The following is a 25,766-nucleotide window of genomic DNA, read 5'->3' on the forward strand; positions in this document are numbered from 1 at the left end:
ATGATAAACAATTGAAAAAATTACAAACTTAAAAAAAAACGTTCGACGATACAAACCTGATATTTTTGACAAATTTATAAATAAAGATTTATTACAATAATAGTCGTTGTAGTTGTTTATATAAATATGAAAAAAATAATAATATATTCTTATATTTTTTTTGCCAAATTTTGTAAAACATTATTTAACACAGTATCGTCAATTTCTTGAGAAAATATTTATGGTACGTTTTTAGTGATTTAATTGACAAAAATCGAAGTTTATTTATATCCATTTATGTATCAAATTCTTTGATCACTAATTATAATGTTTAGTTATAACTTTGCAACCAAAGTTGTTGGTTTTTATCAAATATATACATTAATTCATACAATTTTTATTTTTATTTTTTATACAATAATACATAAAAGTTAATCTAGATTCGTTAATTATTTATAACAAAGTCATAAAAATATAAAAAAAATCACTTTGAAGTTTAAAAAAAACAAATTTATTTAGATTTCAGTTTTTTTTAGTAGTCCGTAGATGTTAAAAAAACAAACAATTTTTTTTTCAGACTGTAGACGTTTGATTCATCTCTTCTACTGCAGAGGTCTACAAATGTGGTCCGCAGACCGCAAACATTTTGCCATACAAAAAATAAGCACCAAAGTATATATATATATATATATATATATATATATATATATATATATATATATATATATATATATATATATATATATATATATATATATATATATATATATATATAGAGAGAGAGAGAGAGAGAGAGAGAGAGAGAGAGAGAGAGAGAGAGAGAGAGAGAGAGAGAGAGAGAGAGAGAGAGAGAGAGAGAGAGAGAGAGAGAGAGAGAGAGAGAGAGAGAGAGAGAGAGAGAGAGAGAGAGAGAGAGAGAGAGAGAGAGAGAGAGGAGAGAGAGAGAGAGAGAGAGAGAGAGAGAGAGTTGTGTCATATGATGTGGCATTTTCAAGACAAAAAGTGAAACAGCAAGGCAGGTCCTATATCTTTAAAAAATGATCCACTGACATGCAGCAAGGCCTTTTGCGCATCTAGCATCTATATAACTGGTGAGTCATGAGTTAGATCGCACTATATACCCTTTTCGTCCGTTTGCAATGGAGAACTTTGAAGGTAACTAAGAGCGATTTTGTTACAAATATTCCATTGTAATTTAAACTTCATGTTCAATCTGTAATTCTACCAAACTCCTTTGATGCTTTTAGTAATTTGGACCCCATATGGATCGCTTAATTTGTCCACTGTTTTTCTGGATTTGACATTTAAAAATGTACAGATGGTGCACGAGAACATTTACTATCAGTGAACGTAAACGAAAACGATGGATTTAATGGATCAGAAAGCAAGATTCAAGTGAAGAATTTGACAAGATGTTTAGATAAAGGAGCTTCAATCCTTAAAAATGTGAGTCTGGAGATACCAAGAGGCAAAATCATGGGGATCATAGGCCCGAGTGGTGGTGGTAAGTCAACGCTGCTAAGAGCACTCAATCGTCTGTGGGAACCGCCTTCAGGAACGGTGTTTCTTGACGGAAAAGATATCACCGGCGTTGATGTTCTTGAGCTTCGTCGGAAAGTGGGTATGCTGTTTCAGCTTCCAGTTTTGTTCGAAGGTACTAATTGAATCATATTCTAATATTGTTTTACTGATTGGGAAGCTAATTAAGATCTATTATTGAGTTTATATATATATGATCCAAGGGGTTAACCCCATTAATCGATCATGCAAGAGCTTAATCTCATGTGTCAAATTAGATCATCACTTTGATACATGTGTAACAAAACGAAATCCACTTATCTTCTCTATTTCATTGTCTTCGTTGTTCAGAACTTAGTATTATCCATTAGTGATCATTTATGTTCTTATTTGTGCTAATTAATTATGCTTTCTTTATGCTAATGCATACATTTGTTACTATCGGGAACTAAAAAGCGATTAAACAAATGACTAATAACATCCAATGGAATCTTGCTATTTGTACTTGGAATAAAATTGCATAATGTCGGGATTAAATATTATGTTCGATTTCTATTATTAATCATGTTGTAATTAAATAAATATAACTATATATGTAACGTTATTCGTGTTATCTTTTTTTTAGGTTAAATTTTGTAACAGTTTTCAAATACGAGTAAATGATAACCTTTTTGTTGAACATCAGTTCAATAAATAATTAAAATAAGTCTTTTATTCTTATCTAGACCATTTATTTGGTTCAGAAAATAAATAGTATTTCTAACACTTGTTCCAAAAATATCATTTATCCATTTATCATTTACTAAGAAAAAAAACACTAATCTGATTGATGATTGGGTAACATTTAGAGCTTAAACCATTTTCTAAAACAGGTACAGTTGCAGACAACATAAGATATGGGCCACTACTTAAAGGAAAGAAAATAAGTGATGAACAAGTGTACAAGTTGCTGACTTTTGCTGATCTTGACTCATCTTTCTTCAATAAACATGGCAACGAACTATCTGTTGGTCAAGCTCAAAGAGTTGCACTTGCTAGAACATTAGCCAATGAGCCAGAGGTAATTCGCTTTATTTTTGCTTAAATTGTGGTAAAGAGAGTAATTATGTAAAATTACCAAAATATCATTCTCTTTTGTTGTATAGGTTTTGTTGTTGGATGAACCAACAAGTGCATTGGATCCAATATCGACACAAAACATAGAAGATGTGTTGGTGAAATTGAAGAGTAAAGGGATGACGATTGTTATGGTTTCACATAGCATCAAACAAATTAAAAGGATTGCAGATGTGGTTTGTTTGCTTGTGGGTGGTGAAATTGTTGAAGTCTTGAGTTCAGAGAAACTCTCTGAAGCTAAACATCCTATGGCAAGAAGATTTCTTGATCTCAGCTCTTGATTTGTATTCAAAATGTGATATTTGCAAACCTTTTCAATTAAGACTCATCTAGCACCGAAGTTCCTGTAATTCTGTTTTAAGTCTTCTTGGATTGAATAATTAGTTGCTATTTATCCATATAGCTAGTGGAGTTCATTTAATCTCAATTTGGTTTAACAAAATAAAACCATGTTTTTTTGAAAGGAATGATGTAAAGTCCCAAATATTATAAGTGAATTTTTTTTTTCTTTAAATCGATCAAAATAACCATTCATCAATTTAGAAAATCCCATCAGAGTATAAATACATGTCATATAATTATCATAGTACAAAACAAGTTAAATCATGCGGAACACAGGTGGATGTGGTACAATCATGTCGACCTCTTCCCCTTGAACCGAAAGTATCTGAAACCACAAACATAAAACTGTAAGCACAAAGTTTAATGATTTTCACAAAATACCACATACCATACATATAATTGTCATGGGCTACTCCTCGTCTTTTCCTGGAATGCCATGGGCCATCCCCAGGGTCTTACAACCATGTGTCATGGCCACCTCCATGGTCTTTCCTTCAAATGTCATGGGCTATCCCCATGGTCTAACATACAATGGTCATGAGCTACCCTTATGGTCTTTCATACAAATATCATAGGCTACCCTTGGGGTCTTTTATAAGGATGAACATGGTGCATATTCATTATCAAATTCCAACTCTAGGATTGGAAAAAGTTTAAGGGTAGTTATCTAGTCGGATTCCATAAGAATGAACATGGTGCGTTGAACACTAAGGCCTCTTTACTTGATGTAATCAAGATTTATACTCAAACAAACCCAACTAAACAATGTTTGTGATGTGTGTTGGAATACACGTACAACAACTTATTTAATGGATTTAGATTTGTAAGATACAATTACTTAGTTTTCCAAATCACCAATAGATACATGGAGCATTTATTAAAACCATGTCCACACATCCTCACGCTCTGTCTTGCCCACTCCATAGGCTAAGATCAAGATTTGGTTCTGCCCATCGATAACTACCACAAAGAGCATGGTTCCTAAGGATTTCCTTTTAAGGTAGACAATGTCTATGACTCTTAATCATCACAAGCTCTTAATAGATGTTTAAAGTTGCAAATGATATGTGTTACAAACAATTCAGTATGATAAACAGTTCATGTTATATGTCATAATGAAATTGAATCTTACCGCATAACTGATGGATACTAATAAGATCTTAAACTGACCATGCTTATTCGTCTTAATGTGTGTTACAGTGCCTTCATGCTCCTTCTTTATATTGTGCAAATACACAAGAAGTCATGCAAATGGATTTTGCAGCATCACCCTCAGAAGTTCCAAGGCATAACACTTTGTACACCATATTTGAGAGTAGGAAATGTCTATTTTGTATCAAGAATAGATATCTCGATGTAAATACTCCCACCATATACCATCTTATCACTATAAAATATTCTCTCTTCTAACAAAACGGACCAACACTTTTTTACTTAGTTGGCGATGTTTGGGATGTATTTCGATTTTTAAACATGTTTATTTATCCACATGCTTTCACTCTTAGAAAACAATTAATGTTTTGATCTAATTTTTTTGGCAGATTTCATTATTCTAATATACCCCACATCCGCTAAGTACAATCTTTATCATTACAATCATATGTTTTTGCAGATTTCATTATTCTAATACCAAATTCTCTTAACACATTTTAATCTGACATATATTTTCAAATATTCTTTGCTTTTTAACAATTAAAATATTGAGCATATATGATGTAGGTTCATGGGTGATGGTGTTTATGTGTCAACTAGGGGTGTCAATTTATGACACGACACGACACGAAACGAAATTGAGACGAAATCGAAATTCGAATCCGTGTTCGTGTCAAATGTAAAACGTATTCATGTCGTGTCGTGTTTAAAATTCGACACGAAACTGACACAAGTTAGCATGTGTTTGTCGTATTTTTCGTGTTATATGTGATTAAGTAGGAATTAAATAAATTAATAATTGAATTATATTATATTTTTCGTGTTTTAATCAACTATTTTTCGTGTTAATAACAATAAATACAACATTGTTTCGTGTTCATGTTACATAAAACCTTGTCAGGTCAGACAAAAACATGACATGACCGCTCGATTTGACACCCCTAATGTCAAAAAGGCCTGACATTGGCGTTAGAAGTGATATCGTGGGAGGCATACCCAAAAAAGAATGAAGTATTTTTTTTTTTACCTTTTTTATCCTTAGATTCTTAGTACTCAAGTTACCTTTTTTCGAAATCAGATACACCCTTACATTGTTTAACAACTCCTTATGTGATTCTAATTTCAAACAATTAAGTGACAATAACAAATCTGAACATTCATTTTATGAACATCATCCTTACATGTAGCCACATCACTTATACCTTTGAGAGACCGTGTTTGTACTTGGGAGGACTAACTGATTAGATTCCATTTGTGTTTTGTAAACAATAGTTATATTCACCATAAATAGTTGTATTTGGTACATTACAGGAAAATACAGACTATTTAGCCTCTGTGCTTTATACATTGGATAAAAATAATGACTAGCTCCCCTTGTGTTGTTACATTAGAGGAATATGTTGACTAGCTCCCAATTTTTTTGTGTACAAAACAATTTTATTCATCAGATAAGTGATATGACGTGTCCGATCTCTAGAGTCTAACAATATTATCCACTTGATTGCTTCCAGCCTCAAACCTATTTCTAACTAATCGATTTCCACCCAAACTATTTCAGCTAGAATTATTTCCATAAGATTGATTAGCATAAGCAGATCTATTTCCAATATATATTTTAATTTGGACAACATTAACAATTACTTGCAAAGATATCATCAACATAAACAAACTAGCAACAAGGTCAATTCGAAATTTTGAACCACTATATGTAAGATATGAATATTGATTCCCAATTAGGTGTTCGAAAATGTTAGAGTTTCACACCAACAATAAAGGTAAATAAAAAAACACTTTCTCAATTTTGTTAATTTTTTATGCAAGTTTACATGTTATCCCTTATTTATTATTTTTTACAATTTTTTTAAACGACTTAATGATTTTATAGACTCACGTTAACAAAACACTAACGAAGATAAAACATACAAATAAAAAAAAAAACCACATAACATCAAATTACTAGTTTCACATTAGTAGGCCACCCACCCAATTGATTTTCCGACTCCTACTTCTATTGTTACTCCAAAAGAAAGATTGGATAACTATATGATCCTACTTATATTACAACAACTAGATATAAACTCATGTATTACACGGGTTTATTAAAAAAAGATTAAATATTAAAATGTAAAAAATAAACATTTTTTAAAATAAAAGCTTGAAATAAGAAAATAAAGAAACGTATTAATTGCAATTTAGTATGACATTTAATACTTTACATATATAAATATATAAATATTATATGGTTTTTTAATTTTAAAATTTGAAAAACCCTAAAAATTGACATGTGGATATTATTTATTTCAAAAATATTACAAAATGACAAGTATCAAAACTCACAAGAGATTGAATGTGACAAAATTGATCTTTATTTATTATAGTTGATGTTTCTCTCTCCTCCTCCTCCTCCTCCTCCTCCTTCTCTCTCTCTCTCTCTCTCTATATATATATATATATATATATATATATATATATATATATATATATATATATATATATATATATATATATATATATATATATATATATATATATATATATATATATATATGGAAAATTTAATTACTAATTTAATATCTGGAAAATTTTGAAATATCCCATCCCATTCTATTAAACTATAGTCTCATATTTCAACCATCTGCTCCATCGGAGGATCACCGTCAAATCATTACCGGACCACCGTCAAACAACCACCAGACCACCGCCGGAAACAACTGACACGCCGTCGAAAATCTGCCTTTTCACTCTCAACGTATCTTATTGTCACTTCCCCGTTTCACCACCACTCGTTCCGCTCGTCAGAAACCATCTCATGCTATCCTCTTCGATCTTGATATACTTTTATCGGCCACCATCGAATTGCATCTCAAACCAACAAAGTATCGTTTTGGTCTCTGCACAACCACTTTGTAACACCGTGAAAATTTACAACCAATTTAAACCTTTCAAAAACAACCCATATTCATTAAGTTATTACAAAAAAGTTTTCAATTCATTTATTATCAGAGTATCCCAGAACATCAACATAAAATTGAGGAGCGGTACGATCACGCATTCTCCTTGTCACGATCTCCTAAAGTACCTGAAACAATACACTGAAACTGTAAGCCCGAAAGCTTAGTGAGTTACCCCCAAAATACCAACCACAGTAGCATACACATATCATATCATATCATATCATAACAGAACAGCCATGCATATCGAGTCTATAGTGTGACTGGTCCGCCTGCACCAGGCCTTCAGTCCACCCGGTCCACTCTCTTTCCGAGTTTACAGTATGACTGGTCCACCCACACCGGGCCTTCAGCCCACCTGGTCCACTCTCTGAGTCTACAGTATGACTGGTCCGCCCACATCGGGCCTTCAGTCTATTTGGTCCACTCTTCGAGCCTCGGCACGTCTGGTCCGCCCTCTTGGGGCCTTCAGTCTATCAAGACCGCTCGCCGGGCTTTTGGTCTAACCGGTCCGCCCTGGGTATGTTGGCCTACAACTCAAAGCAGGACCCGCCTCAACCCAATCCCAATCCAACAACCATGTGCACATAAACATATAATCATATAGCAATTCACAACTAATCTACCGATCTAGCAGATCACATAACATATCAACAGACTAACCAGGATACCGACCTAACCGGTCACTAACATAACATCATCCTATATACCAGGATACCGACCTTAACCAGGTCTCTAACATAGCATCATCCTATATACCAGGATACCGACCTTAACCAGGTCTCTAACATATACCATCCTAACTACCAGGATGCAGACATATCAAAGCAATAACATAACAAACAACTACCCGGATTCCCATCCGATAAAGGGCCGTCCTTGGTGCCTTAGACCCTGTCGATATAGTGAGGATAACTCACCTGCAACTGTCGACTAAAGAAATAAGATCACGCTGCTTCGACCACCGACACGAACTCCACCACTGAACATTACCAAATAACCAAAACCAATAAGTACCAATAAATACCAAAATATCCCTCGAAGTCAAACTGGTCAACCCTTGGTCCAAGTCAAAGTCCTCAGTCAAAGTCAACCTTCCTGGTTGACTCTACTCGCCGAGTCAACCCGTTGACTCGTCGAGTCCCCATGCTCAGAAACTCCCATGCCACCACTCAACTCGCCGAGTCTCCCCAAGACTCATCGAGTCGAACAAGCTCTGAGTCCCTTCCTGCTCAACTCACCGAATCATCCATCGACTCACCGATTCACAGCTCAACCAGAAAAGGTTAGGGTTCCACGACCAGACTCGCCGAGTCCAAGAACAGACTCGCCGAGTTGTTCTTCCAACTCGTCGAGTTCCTGCCCATCTTCATACAACTCGCCGAGTCCACCCATGTGACTCGCCGAGTTACTATGCAACTCAAGACTAATATCTAGTCGGACTCGCCGAGTCATCTCCCAGACTCGCCGAGTCCATACGTAATATCTTCATTTAGATGATCACATGCCATTCTATTGCTTCCAATACATAGATCTGGACTCCTAGGGCCAAATTCACACGTAAAGTTTCCAACTTTACGTGCATACAAGGCTCAACAAGCTCTAATCAAGCTAAAATGAAGGTTTAAGTCAAGGACACTCTCAATCAAGCCCCAAAGCTATCACTTTCTGATTACATGACTCCAAACCAACCTAGATTTGAAGTTGCAACCTCAGATCTAGTCTCTATACCCGAAATAGATCCCAACCATGCTAAAGAACCCCAAATCACACACCATGGATGAAATAACAAGAAATAGCTTAAGGTAAGGTCCTCTTACCTTAGAGATGAGTCTAAACTGATGTAGACTTCAGATCCACAAGCTCTCTTGATGCTATCCTCAAATTCCTCCAACTTCTCTTCACCAATTTCTTCTTCCAAGCTTCAATCTTCTCAACAATGGAGTCTCTCACGATCTAGGGTTTCTTTGGAGAACTCAGGGAAGATAGAGGCTGAAATGAAGGCATATCATTCTTTAAATAAGGTGCAAATCCCAGGAATTAGGGTTTCTCCTTCCAGCACGGACTCGTCGAGTCCGGTCACTTAACATGTGCCCGACACACGCTTCGACTCAACGAGTTGCAGATCCTACTCGCCGAGTTCCTCTTTTCCAAACTTACACTTTACCCCTTGAACTCTTGATTCTGACTTTGGGATGTTACACACTTGTTGCCGATTTCACCCTCTGCACCATGTCTTTGTCACCATATCTTGTACACGGAGAATGAAGCACCTCCAGACCAGACGATAAGCTCCATCACGACTTATCCAAATCTCGTTCCATCTGATCTAAAGATAGCCATAAGATTTTGTTTCGCCGGCCAATGTCACAGTCACCGTCGAATCGCACTTATGTGGCTATTAGGTTTAATATCTTATCGGGAATCATGGAGTCACTGCCATTTCGCCGACCACTAGCTCTGGTTTCTTCGGGCATTGTCGCTGCCTTTGTTGACACTCATCACTCTGAACAAAGTTATGGAGGTGTACATGGTTCAAAGGTTGTTTGATATGTTGGTGGAGGAGGAGAAGAAGAAATGACTGGAACTGAATTCTCAGGCGAGTTTTTTTTTTTTTTTTTTTTTTTTTTTTTTTTTTTTTTTATACCTCAAAAGATGAGGTTATGACTGGGGATAAAGACTCAATAAAATACTCATAAAAATAGGTTACATAAATTGTTAAAAAGTTTGATGTAACCACTCAACCAATATGAACAATGATTTTTTGATAGTCCGGAGTGTTAATATAAAATAATAGAATTATGAAAGCCTATAAACTCTACATGATTTACTTCATACAATGTATATGTCTACTTTATCTTTTTCACATATATTAGAAAAATATAACCAAAGTAGAGATTTTAAAAAAGTTTGTTTATAAAAAACGTTTTTTTAATTCAAGTAGTAGCATAATTCATAATTGTTTTTAAATTATTTATCCATTACTTATTATCTAGATTTTTTATTCAAAGTTACTTCGTTTGTCCTGGTATGATTGTCGCATGTTGTCATCGGCCCGACGGACTTTGGGAGGGAAGGGAAAGGTCAAGCTAGCGGAGACCCAAGCTGAGAGTAACTGCCCGAGAAGGTCAGTGAGGTTCCAACTGTAGTGAATGAAGGATGTTTCTTAAAGTGAACTATGGTTGGAAGAAGATAGGCAGGGGTGAGTCGAGCGAGAGCAAAGCGAGTTCCAGTGGTGGGTTGTTGGTCTGTTCCTAAAGAAGAGTAGCAATACTAGATTAAGAAGGGGTAAAGCCATAACTCTGACCTAAGCATTGAGCTTAACAACAAGCCGCGAAAAGGACTTTTTGAGGCTTTTAAAAAATGTTTTTTGATGTATAATTTATTTATTTATTTTTAAATTAAATTGTTGTAATAATTATTTTTGTAATAATTTCTCTCATATTAAATACATTCTAATGATTATTGAATCAAAACATAAAAATGAATATTGTCTACATAAATCATATATGATTAAATAATCACATCTGATTAAACACACAAGACGAACGATTGAATCAAAAACGTGAAATTGAGTATTGTCCATATAAATCATATGTAATTAAACACATATAATCACATTTGATTATATGTATCTAATCACAAATGATTTATGTGGACAAAATTCATTTTCGCTTTGTTACTTCAATAACGAAGCTTGCCATATAAATCATATGTGATTAACTACATATAATTAAATTTGATTATATACACGAGGAAACAACTATTAAATCAAGAACATGAAAACAAATATTTGTTCACATTAATCATATATGATTAAATACATATAATCGAATATGATTAAATACATATAATCGAATATGATTAAATAAATGAAAAAAATTATTAAATTGAAAACGCAAAAGTAAATCTTGTCCATATAAATCATAGGTGATTATATGCATATAAATCACATATGGTTTCATATTTTTCTTGATTCAATAGTTGTTTTCACATTCTTGATTCACCCACCTCCACCACCCACCTCCACCACCCACAACCCACCACTACAATCACTTGTTCTTGTGTTTATAATCATATGTGATTATATGTATCTAATCACATATGATTTATATGGACAAAAAAGAATATTGTCTTATATAAATCATATGTGATTGGATACATATAATCATATGTGATTATATACAAGAGACCAACCATTGAATCAAAAACGCAAAAAACAACTATTTGTTCATATTAATCATAAGTGATTAAATAATATAATCAAATATGATTAAGTACATGAGAAAATTTATTAAATGGAAAACTTGAAAATGAATCTTGTTTATATAAATCATATGTGATTATATGTATTTAATCACGTGTAATTTATGTTATTAAATACATATAATCACAAACGATTTATGCCATTATATCCATTTAATCGCATATGGTGTTGGTCGTTGTAGGTAGTGGGTGGTGGTCGTGTGGTGGAGATGATTGGTAGTGCATGGTGGGTTGTGGTGGTGGTCGAGGTGGGGGACGATTGTGGGCAGTAGTAACGGGTGGTCGTGGTGGGTGGTGAGCGATGGGGGTCGTGGGTAATATTTGGTTTGTGGTGGTTGTGAATGGTGCTTGTGGTGGTAGGTGGTTATGGATGTGGTGGGAGTAGTGGTTATGTGATTAGATACATATAGTCATCGGTGATTATATGTATGTAATTACATATGATTTATGTGATTAAATACATATAATCACACATGATTTATGCCATTATACGTATTTAATCACATATGGTGTTCGTGGTTGTAGGTAGTGGGTGGTGTTGGTGTTGAAGACGAGTGGTAGTGGTGGTGGTATGGGATGGGTGATAGGGGTCTTGGGTAGTAGTTGGTTTATGGTGGTTGTAGGTGATGAGTGGTGGTGGTGGTGAAGGGTGGTGGAGGTGACAGGTGGGGGTGGTGGTGAAGGTGAAGGGTTGTGGGGGTAACAGGTGGTTATGATGGATGATGTGTAGGTTGGTAGTGATGATGTTGATAGGTGGGTGATGTCGAATGGTGGTGATGGTAGTGGGTGGTGGTGGTGGTGGTAGGTAGTGGTTTGCGATGGTGTTAGGTGGTGATGATGGTTATGAGTGTGGTTAGTGGTGGCGGGTGGTGGTGATGGTGCTAGTTGAGGTGATGGTGGCAGGTCGTGGTGATGGGTGGTCGAGGCGAGTGGTAGTGGTGGTAGGTGGGTTGGTGGTTGGTGGTGGAGGGTAGTGGTGGTGGTGGTTTTCGTAGGTGATAGGTGAGGGTGGTAGTGAGTGATGATGGTGGTAGGTGATCACAATGTTGGTGGGTGGTGGTTGGTTGGTAGTGGGGGTGATGATGGCGGGTGCTATTGATGGCGGTGATGGGTGGTAGAGACGGGTGGTGGTAGGTGGGTGGGTGAGTGAGTGATAGTGGTGTTGATGATGGTAGGTAGTGGTGGTGGGGGTTATGGTGATGGTGACAGGTGTTGGTGATAGGTGATGGAGGTGGGTGGTGGTGGTGGTCGGTGGTTGGTGGTGATGGTGGTGGTCAATGGTTGGTGGTAGGTGGTGGGTGGTGGTAGGGAGTGGGGGTGGTGGTGATGGGTAGTTGAGGTGGCAGTGGTGATGGTGGTGGTGGCGGGTGATGGTGATGGGTTGTGGATGGTTACTGATGGTAGTGGCGGGGTTGTGGTCCTAATGGTGGGTGGTAGGTAGGTGGTGGTGGTGGGTGGATGGTGATTATGGTGGGTGGTGATGGTGGGTTGTGGGGATGGTGGTGGGTGGTGGATGGGTGTGGTGGTGGTGATGGGTGGTGGATGGTGGCTATGGTTGGCGGTGGCGAGTGGTGATGATGGTGGTGGTGATGGGTTGCATTGACGGGTAGTGGTGGATGGTGGTGTTGTTTGGGTGGTGAGTGGTGTTGGTCAGTAGGTTTTTATTAATTTTTACTTATTTTTTTTTATTTATATTAATATTAGTTTATGTTTTTAATTAGAAAGAAGGGATAATGACTTAAAAGGGTAATATATTTTTTGATTCGTACACATTTAGTCACTGACTTTTTTTTTTCGTCCACATTTACCCTTTCAACTTGTTAAACTGTCCACATTCAGTCATTATGACCGGTTACTCCAGGTTAGTCGGGAAAATGACTTAATAGGGTAATATATTTCTCATTTTGTACATATTTAGTCCTTATATTTTTGTACACATTTAGTCCTTAATATTTTTTTGTTTCAAAATAAGTCATTTTTTTGTACTCATTCAATACTTATGAATAATTTGTTTATGTTTTTCTCACGACATCTTACGTAGGACACATTGATGAAGTGTGTGCGGCTGTTGATGTTTATGTGTAACGTCTCATTTTCACAACCAAAAAATTTCATTTTTAAATAACGCAAAACTCCCTAATTATAAATCCATTATTAACAAAAAAATGTTTATTCCAAAATTTATCGAAAATCAGAGTAATATAAAAAACGTGGAATCCTCAATACTATTTATTAGTGTGTACAGTCATGTCTTCGCCTTCCCACGATCAACCATAAAGCCTGAAAACATAAATATCTGGGTTAGCACAAAGTTAAGTGAGTTTTCACAAAATATCTATACAAGAAACGTATTATCATGCATAACAGACCCACACTCATCATATTGGAATACCTTGGCCCAATCAGTCATCCGACTGGAATGCCAACACACAACATATCCAATCAGTCATCGGACTGGAATACTCAGGGTTTGTCGACATGCCGGCTTAACCCAACCGCTCTTCTCGAGCCTCCGTGCCTATAGCTTACAACCGATCAGCACCAGGTATCTTGGCCTATACCATATAGCAGAACCACCTTAACCTATCTCGCCACCATATGGCTATCCTACTTAAGATGTGAGAAAAACCTAAAGAAATCATTTATAAGTGTTGAATGAATACAAATACAAAAATTACTTATTTTGCAACAAAAAAAAAATATTAAGGACTAAATGTGTACAAAGTAAGAAATATATTACCATATTACGTCCTTTTTACCGGCTAACCTGGAGTAGCCGGTCATAAGGACTAAATGTGTACAGTTTAACAAGTTGAAGGGGTAAATGTGGATGAAAAAAAGGTTAGTGACTAAATGTGTACAAATCAGAAAATATATTACCCTTTTAAGTCATTATCCCTAGAAAGAACTATTTGGTCAAAATTTGTTCTCAAATATTATTGTAATAAGAAATGTTCTCGATTAAACGTTCTTTTATATATATATATATATATATATATATATATATATATATATATATATATATATATATATATATATATATATATATAATCTCCCTAATAAATAAAGAACTTTTTTGCCACATGACATTCTCTCCTTCAATTTGACAAATGTCAATTTGTGGTAATTTTGAATTAATTTTTTTTCCACATGTTATTTTATGTGGTTTCCTATTTTATTAAATTTCATATAGTATTTTAAGGTAATAATTACAATAAATATAATAATAAATGAATATCAATTTCATTAATGAGCTTATCTTCTAATTTCAAAAATTTTAAATTATAGTTTAGTAATTTCTTTTGTTTATTTATTTAAATTTAACAGATAAAAACATTTCAATTTTAATAATTCATTATTTTTCTTATTTTCTTATAAATTTAAAGTTCTCTATTATTTAGACCTTTATATTTAACTTTTTTTTTAATTAACCCATGTAATACATGGGTCTCACAACTAGTATATATATATATATATATATATATATATATATATATATATATATATATATATATATATATATATATATATATATATATATATATATATATATATATATATATATATATATATCTTACATACTTATAAAGCTTGCATTTTCCCTTGATTGTCATGCATTTAAACCCAACCCCCCTCCCAATAATTTGCTAAAACCTCATGCATTTGAAACTCCCAAACCTTTTCACCTTCTTAATAATTAATCACACATAATCAATGGTAATTCATATGAGATAATAATTTGCTAAAACCTCATGCATTTGTATGGTATTAGAACATGTTTGAGTTTTTGGGTTTTAGACTTTAGTAATGGGTAATCCGTTTGATACGTTGGATTTGAAGCTATCTTATTCCAATTACCCAAAACAATAGATAAATTAGTAATATATGTTCATGCATGTTTTGTACAAACCCCAATCAAAATACAATATATCATGATCATACAATTAAGTGTCTTTTATTCCATTTTTGGCTTTATAACAAAAGTTTGTTTACGTGGTGAAGAATGAAAACTTGAAGATGAATATTTAGGTTGGATGTTTATATAATATTTGTTTTAAATATATAATATAGATATAAATACACAAATGTGTGTCAAATACACCAGATCACAAATTTAATGTTATAAACTACAATATGACTCAAAGTGGTTTTCCAAATATAATGTTTATACTATTATATAATATATTAGAAGAATATCATATAGTAGACGAATCCTACATGTTGTGCAGAAATTTAATTGCATAGATAATATATTATAATTATATTTCATTTAAAGTATGTTAGGGTCATTTGGTTATTACATTGTTGTATTAGGCACTATAGTCTCATATATTTTGAATGACTCTTACAAAAATGATGTCTGTAATTTGAATATAACGTAATATCTTATGATGTTTATTGAATGATATTATCTTCGATTGAGCACTTTTTAATTGGAATCAACTTTATTATAGTTAAAAATTTTGGCTCTGTTTTTTCTTTTCATTAGTTCTAGAATATGATTTTTTATATTAACTTAAAATATGTCACTATCTTAAAATAGTTTGAGAATGAGATTTTTTATATTTACTTAAAATACGACACCATTTTCTATTCAATAGTAAAACTAACAAAAGTCGTTAAATATGTATTTGTATGAGGTTCAACATAAATAAACGACCACAAATGAGAATCCATATCTAATCAATCATCAACTAATTACATTAGATACTAATGTGTACATAAAAATTACATTTTAAATTTTAAACTAATAGTAAAAAATATTCATTATTGATTATGATAAAAAAATCTGTAAATGATCAAAAAATATACATGTTATTTAATTGCATACAAGTTTTATGTATGGCTTAATTCACAATACATTAAACCATATATAACCATACTAAACTATATAATTATCCCATTGCGCAACGCGCGGGCATTCGCTTAGTGTATATATATATATATATATATATATATATATATATATCACTTTACTAATAAAAGAGTAGTTCTTTTGTTATGTATCACTATATTAGACCTCTTAATTAATGTGTTGTCACGTGTCAACCTATTAGTTCTCCATTTTAAATTTATTAGATCTCCTCATTAATGTGATGCTATTTTCAATATATTTATTCTCTATTTTAAATTCTATATTATTGTTTTCATTAATTCACAAAAAAAGTCTAATATATATTAAATTTTTTTTTTATATATTTATTTGAATCAACGATTATAATTTTACATAACTAATAAAAATATCTTTTAATTAGTAATTTATTTAAAATAATTGATTAATAATTTTAATTTTTTTTTATTATAGACGAAGAAAACAACCTCCAAATAAGTCTTCACATTCGATTGAAGCTGCAAGGAACTTAACCAGTTCAACCAATCCTCAAACGAACTTACTATCCATAATAAATAGGCCACACATATTTAATGGTTTGTGTAGAGAGTATTTCTAACGGGATCATATTTAGGCTTTGATTCGGTTTGATATTTGATGGTTTTGGTATAGAAGACTCGACATGTCATATATGTGGCTACATTTGGCTGGATTTGTATGACTGATGACAAATTGCGCCTATTGGGACTTTAACATATTAACTACTATTGTTTTCTTGTAGCACGACACTTTTATTCACATACCTTGTATGTAGGTCTGGCAATCGTGTCGTGTTCGGGTTGGCGTGTCGCGGGTTGGCGGGTCAAAATATGCCAACCCAAACACGACCCATTTAAATATACAGGTCACGGGTTGGCGGGTCACGGGTTGGCGGGTTTGGAACATAAACCCATATATGACCCACCAACCCATTTATTTATACGGGTTCACAAGTTGGCGGGTTCGTGGGTCAGATTTGGGTTCGTGGGTCTAAATTTAAGATATTTAAGTCTTAAACATCCAAATGAAAATTAAAAACATTCGTAGAAACATGTTACAGACTTAACCTTATAGGTTACAACTTATGACTTTAGACCATCCACCACGAGTAATAATGTCAAAACAATCAAATGGTCTATGAATAAATTGTATATATTATATAATACTTATTAAATATTAATACTTGATACATAAATACATTTAAAAATATAATAATTTTTTTATTAAGAATATAAACGGGTTGGCGGGTCGACCCGTTTATTTTTTAAGAAACCCATATATGACCCGTTTAATAAACGGGTTGACGGGTTGACGGGTTAGCGGGTTGAAAAACTCAACCCAAACCCATTTATTTCGTGTCGTGTCGCGGGTCGTGTTGTGTGTCATGTCGAGAATTGCCAGCCCTACTTGTATGCTATACATCATTACCAACATTATATTTCAATATTCAAAATTAAACCTATTTGGTGATTAAAAATTCATCTAAGCTAACACAATTTCCATCGAACATGTTTATCGATTGATATTTTGTTTAAGATGAACATTTTGCATTTCAAGTTGGATTAAATTTTCAATGAAATCTCCACACCATCGTTTTTGAAATATATTTATATCTTCGAATTCCAAAGGTGACATATTTTTTGGGACGAGATCTTTTAAAACAAAATAATGTCGTTTCTTTGAAACTTGAATTTATTAAATATTTTTCCACAAATACAATAAATCTGTTAGAAATAGAAGAAGCAAATTTTTATTACTAATTATCCAAATAAAAATATAGCCAAGTTGACCGAAAATACTAACCAACTTTACTAGTTTCTCATCTACTCTTATCTATAGGTCGTACAAATAGTTCTTTCTAGAGTGATCGATCATTGTAGCTCAACCAAAAAGATGTTCTAGAAAAGAAATGGAAGTACTTTTTAGCTCTAAAGTTAGATCTATCATCTATGACTAATTTTAAAGTTTCTTGATCTAAACTACTACATATTCGAATGTTTACAAAATTGTTTGGATGTGTTACTATCAAGAAACCTAACTCTAAAAGGCTTCATAAGTAGAGCCATTTAAAAATAACTCACAAAAAGAGTTTAAAATAGATCAACAACTTTGGAATCGCATTAATTTTCAAGATAAATTCTTACACAAAAAGATAAATGACATCAATTCAATGCACATGCCACCTGATTTGTGTGATCATCACTCGTACAGACTAGATAAAGAAAGATTTCCACCAACAAGATAAAGGGAGACCAAATTTTTCTGTGAATAGTAAGTCGTTTGCTTTTTGATTTGAATGAAATTATAACGTGTGTTCAGCTTGAGTTCCAGAATGTTCCTTTAAATTTGTTGTATAATATATATTGGGAGTTAGATTCCCTTAAACTAGATTCCCTTAAACTAGCTATTGTGGTGTTACGTATGAACAATTTTTTTTTCTGAAAATCCCTATGAAGACTAAGTTTGCCCTGTAAATTAAAGAGCTCGAACCCAGGATGCATGTTGATTGATGTTTTAACAACTAATCTTCCGGTTTAGACAATTTTTTAGAAACTGTATTACTATTATTATTTTTTTACTCCTATAAATACTTTGTCCATTACATATTCATTTGACACTACTACTTCTGAAATTTTTCAAAAAAACTTTTGCAACCATTAAAAGACGGATTTAGTTTCATTAAAGAAAAACTCAATCCATTTATGTCTAAAAATTTCATTTTGAAGTGTATCACCATTTTTCAAATGAATATCTAATTTTAAACTCTTGTATCTTATAAACTTTTTTTTTTATTATGTTTCTTCATTTTTTTGGTAGATTTTAACAAAAAAAAATGTATTTTTCGAAATTACATAACTATTCTTTAGATTTCATACTTTTATTTGAAATATCAGATTTTTTTTTTCAAAATCCAAAATTACAGACCATAATTTGTTAGTTTGCTAAAACAAAAACCTTTTAGTCCGAGACGATCCATTCCAAGGACATTGATCATTTTTCAAAAAAACAATTAGCAATTTTTTAAATATTTGATTAAGATATTGTTAATTTACTTAATATTTTAATACTTAAGGATCATAAGATGGTCTATAAATGATCACTTAGTATAAAACATTTTAAAACTCACCATCAAATCACATAAGTTTCAATTATTATAATGGGTTGTCATTCAAAATAATAATAATAATAACACCTATAAAATATTTAAATATAAATATAAAAATACTTCATATAATTTAAAAAAAATAATTTCTAAAATTCTATAACATATTTCTTTATTTAAATTTTTTATATATTAATTTATGAACTTTATGTATCAATTTAATTTATCACTTTGCTCGAGGCCTACATGATGACAATTGGCAAGGCAATGGCTATGTAATATGTGGATGCATTGATCCCACACACTTTAAATATTGACGTAATAAACATATACAGTTATACACTATAACTGATAAATACATCCAGATATATTTATTTAAATGAATACATATTTTTTGATGATTGCATCATTAATATTATTTAGCTGTAGTATGCATGTTATGTCAGTAAAATTAGTACCATTTCAGTCAAAGATATTTTAAAAATAATAAATACCATGCAGAATATGATTTAAAAACATCAATCAATTTGACCTACTTACTTTTTCTGTTTATTTAACATAAAGTAGTTAAATACACACACACTCAAAACACCTCAACTCTGTGTAATCCTTTCAGCCATGACGACAAAATGCTTTAGTATCACGGCCTCCAGAAACTGGTGCCTCCGATCAACCTTCTCCAGCTTCGGTCTCCGATCAACCGTCACCGACCTCGGCGACGGCACCACCATTCATTGCTGGGTACCCAAAACCCGAAAAGAAACCCGACCCGATTTGCTATTACTCCATGGATTGGGAGCTAACGCCATGTGGCAGTGGGGGCCGGATATCATCCCTCGATTCGTTCACCACTTCAATGTCTACGTGCCGGATTTGGTGTTCTTCGGCGACTCGTATACGACTCGCCGGGAACGATCTGAGTCGTTTCAGGCTCAGTGTGTGTACCGAGTCATGGAGGCGAACTCGGTGAAGAGAATGAGGGTGGTGGGGCTGAGTTACGGTGGGTTTGTGGCGTATAGTCTGGCGGCGGAGTTTAAGGAGGCGGTGGAGAGGGTGGTGATATGTTGTGCCGGAGTGTGTTTGGAGGAGAAGGATTTGGCGGAAGGGTTGTTTCCGGTGAAGACTTTAGAGGAGGCGGCGGATATATTGCTGCCGCAGACGCCGGAGAAGATGAAGGAGTTGATGCGGTTTACTTTTGTGAAGCCGCCGGTGAAGACTCCCAACTGTATACTTGTAGACTTCATCGACGTAAGTTTTCGCTATTTCCACACTCCTTTTCACTTCCATTCATTCCTTGTATAATTATGTGTTTTTTTTTAACTAAATTTTTTAATAAATAACTAAAAATCTTACTAATAACTATTTTAGCCTAAATAATGCAACAATTTTACTCAGAAAATATATATTATTTAATTATCAATTAATCACGACCATATACAAAAGTACTTGGAAATGCCTATGGTGGTTTTTTTTTCGTATTTTTTTCTCAATGATATAACAATAGTTAATATATACAATATGATTATATAGTTTATATATAATCAAAACAATACTCAGACATTTGAATATATTTTAGACGTCTTTCAACTCGTTTGGCCTATGTCTCATTTATTCAACGTGGTAGACTTATCTTCAATTTACGTTTCAGTTATAAACTTCTTTTTTTTTTTTTTTTTTGTCAATTTTAAACAATAACATGGTTTTCTTTTTAATTAAGATATATGTAAAAATTGGTAATATTTGGCAACATAATGGAACATGTTTACATAAATTGATAATAAAAAGTCATTTTCATTGCATGTTTTGGAACAAACATATACTTTCGCTGAAGAATAAGAGCTATTAGCCACAAAATACCAAATATGTTTTTTTTCCATTATGTAATGAATTTATGCAAAAATCGAATTTATATAAAAACTATAGATATAGATGGGCATATAATTGAAAAAAGAGAGTTAAATGCTACATTTATGATTCATTACTATTTACATACTAAATAGTGATAATAGAGTATGGTGCACCATACTTTTCTTCTTTTGATCTCTACCTCATAACAAAATGGTCACTTTTTGAATTATTATTTTAGAATTCTCGTTAAACAAAATTAAATTAAATTAAATTAAACTCCTTACATTAATTGCCAATATTTCAACCTTATTTGATATATAACAAGTGTCATTATAACAATTGATGGTATGTTTGGCGCCTCACTGTTCAATTTATAGTTGTTTGTGGAAAGTAAAAAAAAAATGATTATTTCGTGGAAAGTTAAAAAAAATGATTATTATTTTAGCCTTTTTTCACATAACATAAATTGTTGTATATATAGGAGATGAACAAAGAACACGTAGAGGAGAAAAAGGAGCTCATTCATGCTCTATGCAAAGACCGTAAACTTTCCGAAATTCCCAAAATACCCCAACCAACAATGATAATATGGGGCGATAAAGATCAAGTTTTTCCCTTGGAGTTGGGTTATAGATTAAAAAGGTTTGACTTTCAGTGTGTGTGTTTGACTTTTGAAGTCAAAGGAGAGAGAGAGAGAAATGACTAATATATATTATATTCTATAAAAAATGCAGGCATTTGGGTGATAATGCAGATATGGTGGTGATAAAGAATACAGGGCACGCTTACATTGTAGAAAAACCTAAAGAATTTTACAAACACCTAAAGTCCTTCCTACTCCCTCCAATCCCCCCTCTTCCACCACCACCACCAACCACCACAACCACCACAACCGCCGCCGCCACCACAACCGCCGCCAACGGCCATGCTAATTTTACCATCTTACCCCCGCAGTAAAAACATGAGCAAACTGACCAGGTCTCCACTCTCCAATCCTTCAAAGTTTTGAACTTTTTTAACTCTTGTAACTCGAAATTAATTCATGTAATCCAAAAGTATTTATTATTATCAAGTGAAAAACTATTATTCATCTCGCTAGAAGTAGAATATAATGATTAGACAATAGACAACCATATTTTTTGAACTTTACTGTGTTTACCATTGAACTAGAACTGTGTGTTTTTTGTGTTTTTTTACTGTGTTTACCATGCATTGAACTGGAATTGAGCGTGTTTTTTTACTGTGTTTACCATGCATCGAACTGGAACTAAGTGACAAACATACAAGCTATATGTATATACCAAAGATTCAACAAAAATCTAACATAAGAATCTTGAGACATTGAAATTTCATAACATGGATTTAAAAAAAAAAAGAAAAAAAAAGAAAGAAAGAACCATAAAAGCTACTTTATTTGCTCAGACGGATGCTAATTCTTATCTCCCTTGAGGTTCACCAGCTCCTATGAAAAATTATAAAAAGTGAGAAACTTATAAAAATTTATATAAAAAATATATAATTTTTATTTTTTGGTTTACCTCCCTCCTCTGAAATATTTGAGGTCCAAAGAGTGAGATTATCCTTAATCAGTTGCAAAATCAGAGTGCTATCCTTGTAAGATTCTTCATCTATGTTATCAAGTTCAGATATAGCTTCATCAAATGCTTGTTTGGCCATGTGGCATGCCCTGATTGGTTTAAAAATAATTTGTTAAATAAAACTATATTTATAATAGAAATTGGTAAATGACTAATCACTAATGACAGATTGATTAAACCTTTCAGGGGAGTTTAATATCTCATAGTAGAAAACTGAGAAATTCAAAGCCAAACCAAGTCTGATTGGATGAGTAGGTGCCAGGTCAGATGCAGCAATAGCTGTTGCAGCCTTCAAGAAATAGCAACATACTTTCATTAATTTATTTATTATAGCATTTTATTTTTAAAGTACAATGAATAAATAAAATAAAAGTAATGGGAAGAAATGAAATAACCTCATAAGCTTTCAGAGACTGATCTTTAACCTCCTTATGATCTCCACTTATTTTAAATTCAGCCAAGTAACGAAAGTAATCACCCTTCCTGATAATATTAAACTTTTAAAAAAAAATAAAATCATAAAGGTCAATTAGCAAAGTATTTGTGATATTCAAAAGAAACATACATTTTATGATAGAAGACAGCAGATTCTCCAGATTTTGTTGATGGAAGCAAATGGTGATCGATTGTTGCAAGTATGTCATTGCATATAACTGCAAGTTCATCTTCCACTTTCTTCATGTAATCTTTTATCTTTTTCACATTTTGTTCATGGCCTTTGCCTTCTTCCCTGTTCTCAATAGATGATAGTATCCTCCATGCAACTCTTCTTGATCCAATCACATTTTTGTATCCAACAGACAACAGGTTTCTTTCCTCCAAACTCAGTTCCACATCCAGTTTTGCAATGGATTTCATTGCTTCAACCATCTCTGAGACATTAAACAAGGAAATTTCAGAAAGTGTGAGAACATCAATGTCGATCAAGTTTTGGTTCTCTCATCTAGTCATATACACAGGCTTTTGAAAAAAATGTGTAAATAACTTTCATCTAGTGTAAAAATAGATACGATTATATTAGAATCAATGTGGCTATATGAGCGAATTCAAACAAAACATCGATGTAGATATGTAATCAGCATTGTCCTGATATATAGAATCGAGCCACAACTCAAATGGAACCATAACTAGAAGGTGCATAATTCTCGATTTGTGATCATTATAGTACAGAAACATGGAAATCAACAGTGAATTAAGTTCACAGATGCGTAAAACTCGAATCTGATGAAAAAGCCCCAAGGAATCTTCATAAAATATGGAAGTACAAGAGGTTAAAACTTGATCATAAAGCACAAAAACCAAAACTACAAACGAACACACGGATTTGCAATTTGAATCGACTAACAATCACCTCGAAACTTAAACTAGAAAAATCCGCTGGTATTCCATTGTGCAATTTACCAGCAAAACTGAAAATCATGGGGTTATATGAAGCAAATAGCAGAGTAAGGAAGAGAGTAAATATAATTACCGTCGTATCTCTCGGCTTGCTCTGCAATTCTAGCGATGTAAACATGGCGATCTCGCTCCTTCTCCGTATCCATGGTGTCTGCAAAACCCTTGTTTTCAGTTGGAAAACTGATGAAATTAAGGCAGGGAGAGAGAGAGAGAGAGAGAGAGAGAGGAGGTGGTGACTGTTGAATCGAGAGGACAATGGTCAGCATCTCGTCCACTTTCATTTTATATTTATTTTCTAGTCCTTCTACTTTCTTTATTTCTCAAAAAATATCACAACATTTTGTCTTTGTCTACAGGTGGCAATCTGCATGGTTTGCAAACAGCCAAGAATATATACGCTTCTTTTAAATAATTTTCATTTTGTAAACCATTCTCAAACATAAAGACTTTCATTTTCAGATAACTAAATTTAAAAAATGGTCAGCGAATATTATAATTTTATTCTAAGTTTTTGATTTGTATTAATTTCATTTATGTCATTTCTAAATTTTTTGTCCTAAATGATTTCTCTTTCCGTGGGTTACATATAGGTAAGCTTTTCTTCTTTTGCATACCCAACGGCTCCAATTTTGACACATTTGTCATTTCCGCCCTAGAAAAATATGGTTTATCTGGATATGATCATCCTGAACGTCACTTAATGAACATCAAAGAATCCAGATCGAAAGTTCTAGTCTTGCTCGTATATGGGTTGTTAAGGTCCATCAACAAGCTTCATGTACATTATCTTTCACATATAAATAAGTTGTATTATGTATTTTGTTTTGGTTTGCAATTTTTTGTTGAAATGCATGAACATGATGTAATGTTTTGGTAATATGTTAATGAAATACAATGTACAATGTTGTTGAGTTTCTGATGCAAAATTCAAATTTCAAAGAAAAATAGTCAATGAAGGAAAGAAAGCAACGTTGTATGCCATGACTATGCAATTACAATAAAAAGTGAAATACCAAAAGTATGCTTGTAATTAGAGTACATGTTGCCAAATGATCAAATGTAATGCATGTAAATTTAGTATTTGTAATTTAAGTCTTACCAAATGACTGGAAAACTATATTATAAGCTAAACTCATAAAACAAAGGAAATGAAAATAATTTCATACAACAATAGAGCACAATTTGGATATACTATAAAAATCAACAAAATGTCTTTACATTACTTTAAGTTGAACAATATTTTTTTATTACATTATTTTCCATTCAAGCCTTGTCAAAAGAAAGTAATGGTCAACGAACCATAAGTGTATATCATGTCATTGACACATCATCTTTGAAACCAAATTTTGTCACACAATATAAATAGTATACCCTTCAAATTTTGTCACACAATATAAATAGTATGCCATTTTTAGGGGTGGGTCAAGTTGGTAAAATTAGAAAAAAAAAAATTAAAAAATGGCCTAGAGCTTCTCTCTCTCTCTCTCTCTCTCTCTCTCTCTCTCTCTCCCTCCCTCCCTCCCTCCCTCCCTCTCTCTCTCTCAACACTACAATGTCGTTTGATCCATGTTTGCTCGACATGCCGCCGTCGGGGGACGGTGTATGCCATGGTTGCCGAGTTAAAT

General features: G+C 33.2%; 3 protein-coding genes across 3 annotated transcripts; 2 read left to right on the plus strand and 1 right to left on the minus strand.

The window, feature by feature from the left end:
• Positions 1 to 994: 994 nt before the first annotated feature.
• LOC111878290 (ABC transporter I family member 17) lies at positions 995 to 3,040 on the plus strand. The gene is made up of 4 exons (XM_023874794.3): positions 995 to 1,134; positions 1,298 to 1,633; positions 2,370 to 2,557; positions 2,643 to 3,040. Exons 1-4 carry the CDS (start codon positions 1,119 to 1,121, stop codon positions 2,892 to 2,894), a joined length of 792 nt encoding a protein of 263 aa, XP_023730562.1. The 5' UTR covers positions 995 to 1,118; the 3' UTR covers positions 2,895 to 3,040.
• A 16,768-nt stretch (positions 3,041 to 19,808) lies between these two features.
• On the plus strand, positions 19,809 to 22,235 carry LOC111878278 (uncharacterized). Its single transcript, XM_023874780.3, has 3 exons — positions 19,809 to 20,545; positions 21,627 to 21,787; positions 21,880 to 22,235. Exons 1-3 carry the CDS (start codon positions 19,916 to 19,918, stop codon positions 22,100 to 22,102), a joined length of 1,014 nt encoding a protein of 337 aa, XP_023730548.1. The 5' UTR covers positions 19,809 to 19,915; the 3' UTR covers positions 22,103 to 22,235.
• Positions 22,236 to 22,417: 182 nt separating this feature from the next.
• Positions 22,418 to 24,402, minus strand: LOC111878279 (14-3-3 protein 7). The gene is made up of 6 exons (XM_023874781.3): positions 24,215 to 24,402; positions 23,309 to 23,615; positions 23,139 to 23,226; positions 22,923 to 23,032; positions 22,684 to 22,832; positions 22,418 to 22,607 (listed from the first exon to the last, which is right to left on the minus strand). Exons 1-6 carry the CDS (start codon positions 24,285 to 24,287, stop codon positions 22,582 to 22,584), a joined length of 753 nt encoding a protein of 250 aa, XP_023730549.1. The 5' UTR covers positions 24,288 to 24,402; the 3' UTR covers positions 22,418 to 22,581.
• Positions 24,403 to 25,766: the final 1,364 nt, after the last annotated feature.

Source organism: Lactuca sativa, chromosome 6, assembly GCF_002870075.4.
Source record: "Lactuca sativa cultivar Salinas chromosome 6, Lsat_Salinas_v11, whole genome shotgun sequence".
NCBI lineage: Eukaryota > Viridiplantae > Streptophyta > Magnoliopsida > Asterales > Asteraceae > Lactuca > Lactuca sativa.

Excerpts from the sequence above, each read along its gene's own strand:
- LOC111878290 (XM_023874794.3), top strand. Across the intron at positions 1,634-2,369 it reads GCTTCCAGTTTTGTTCGAAG|GTACAGTTGCAGACAACATA; the intron begins GTACTAATTGAA and ends TTTCTAAAACAG. Across the intron at positions 2,558-2,642 it reads CATTAGCCAATGAGCCAGAG|GTTTTGTTGTTGGATGAACC; the intron begins GTAATTCGCTTT and ends TTTGTTGTATAG.
- LOC111878278 (XM_023874780.3), top strand. The coding sequence starts at position 19,916 with ATGACGACAAAATGCTTTAGTATCACGGCCTCCAGAAACTGGTGCCTC. Across the intron at positions 20,546-21,626 it reads TACTTGTAGACTTCATCGAC|GAGATGAACAAAGAACACGT; the intron begins GTAAGTTTTCGC and ends TTGTATATATAG. Across the intron at positions 21,788-21,879 it reads TTGGGTTATAGATTAAAAAG|GCATTTGGGTGATAATGCAG; the intron begins GTTTGACTTTCA and ends TAAAAAATGCAG.
- LOC111878279 (XM_023874781.3), bottom strand. The coding sequence starts at position 24,287 with ATGGATACGGAGAAGGAGCGAGATCGCCATGTTTACATCGCTAGAATT. Across the intron at positions 23,033-23,138 it reads AGTCTCTGAAAGCTTATGAG|GCTGCAACAGCTATTGCTGC; the intron begins GTTATTTCATTT and ends TATTTCTTGAAG. Across the intron at positions 22,608-22,683 it reads AAATATTTCAGAGGAGGGAG|GAGCTGGTGAACCTCAAGGG; the intron begins GTAAACCAAAAA and ends AATTTTTCATAG.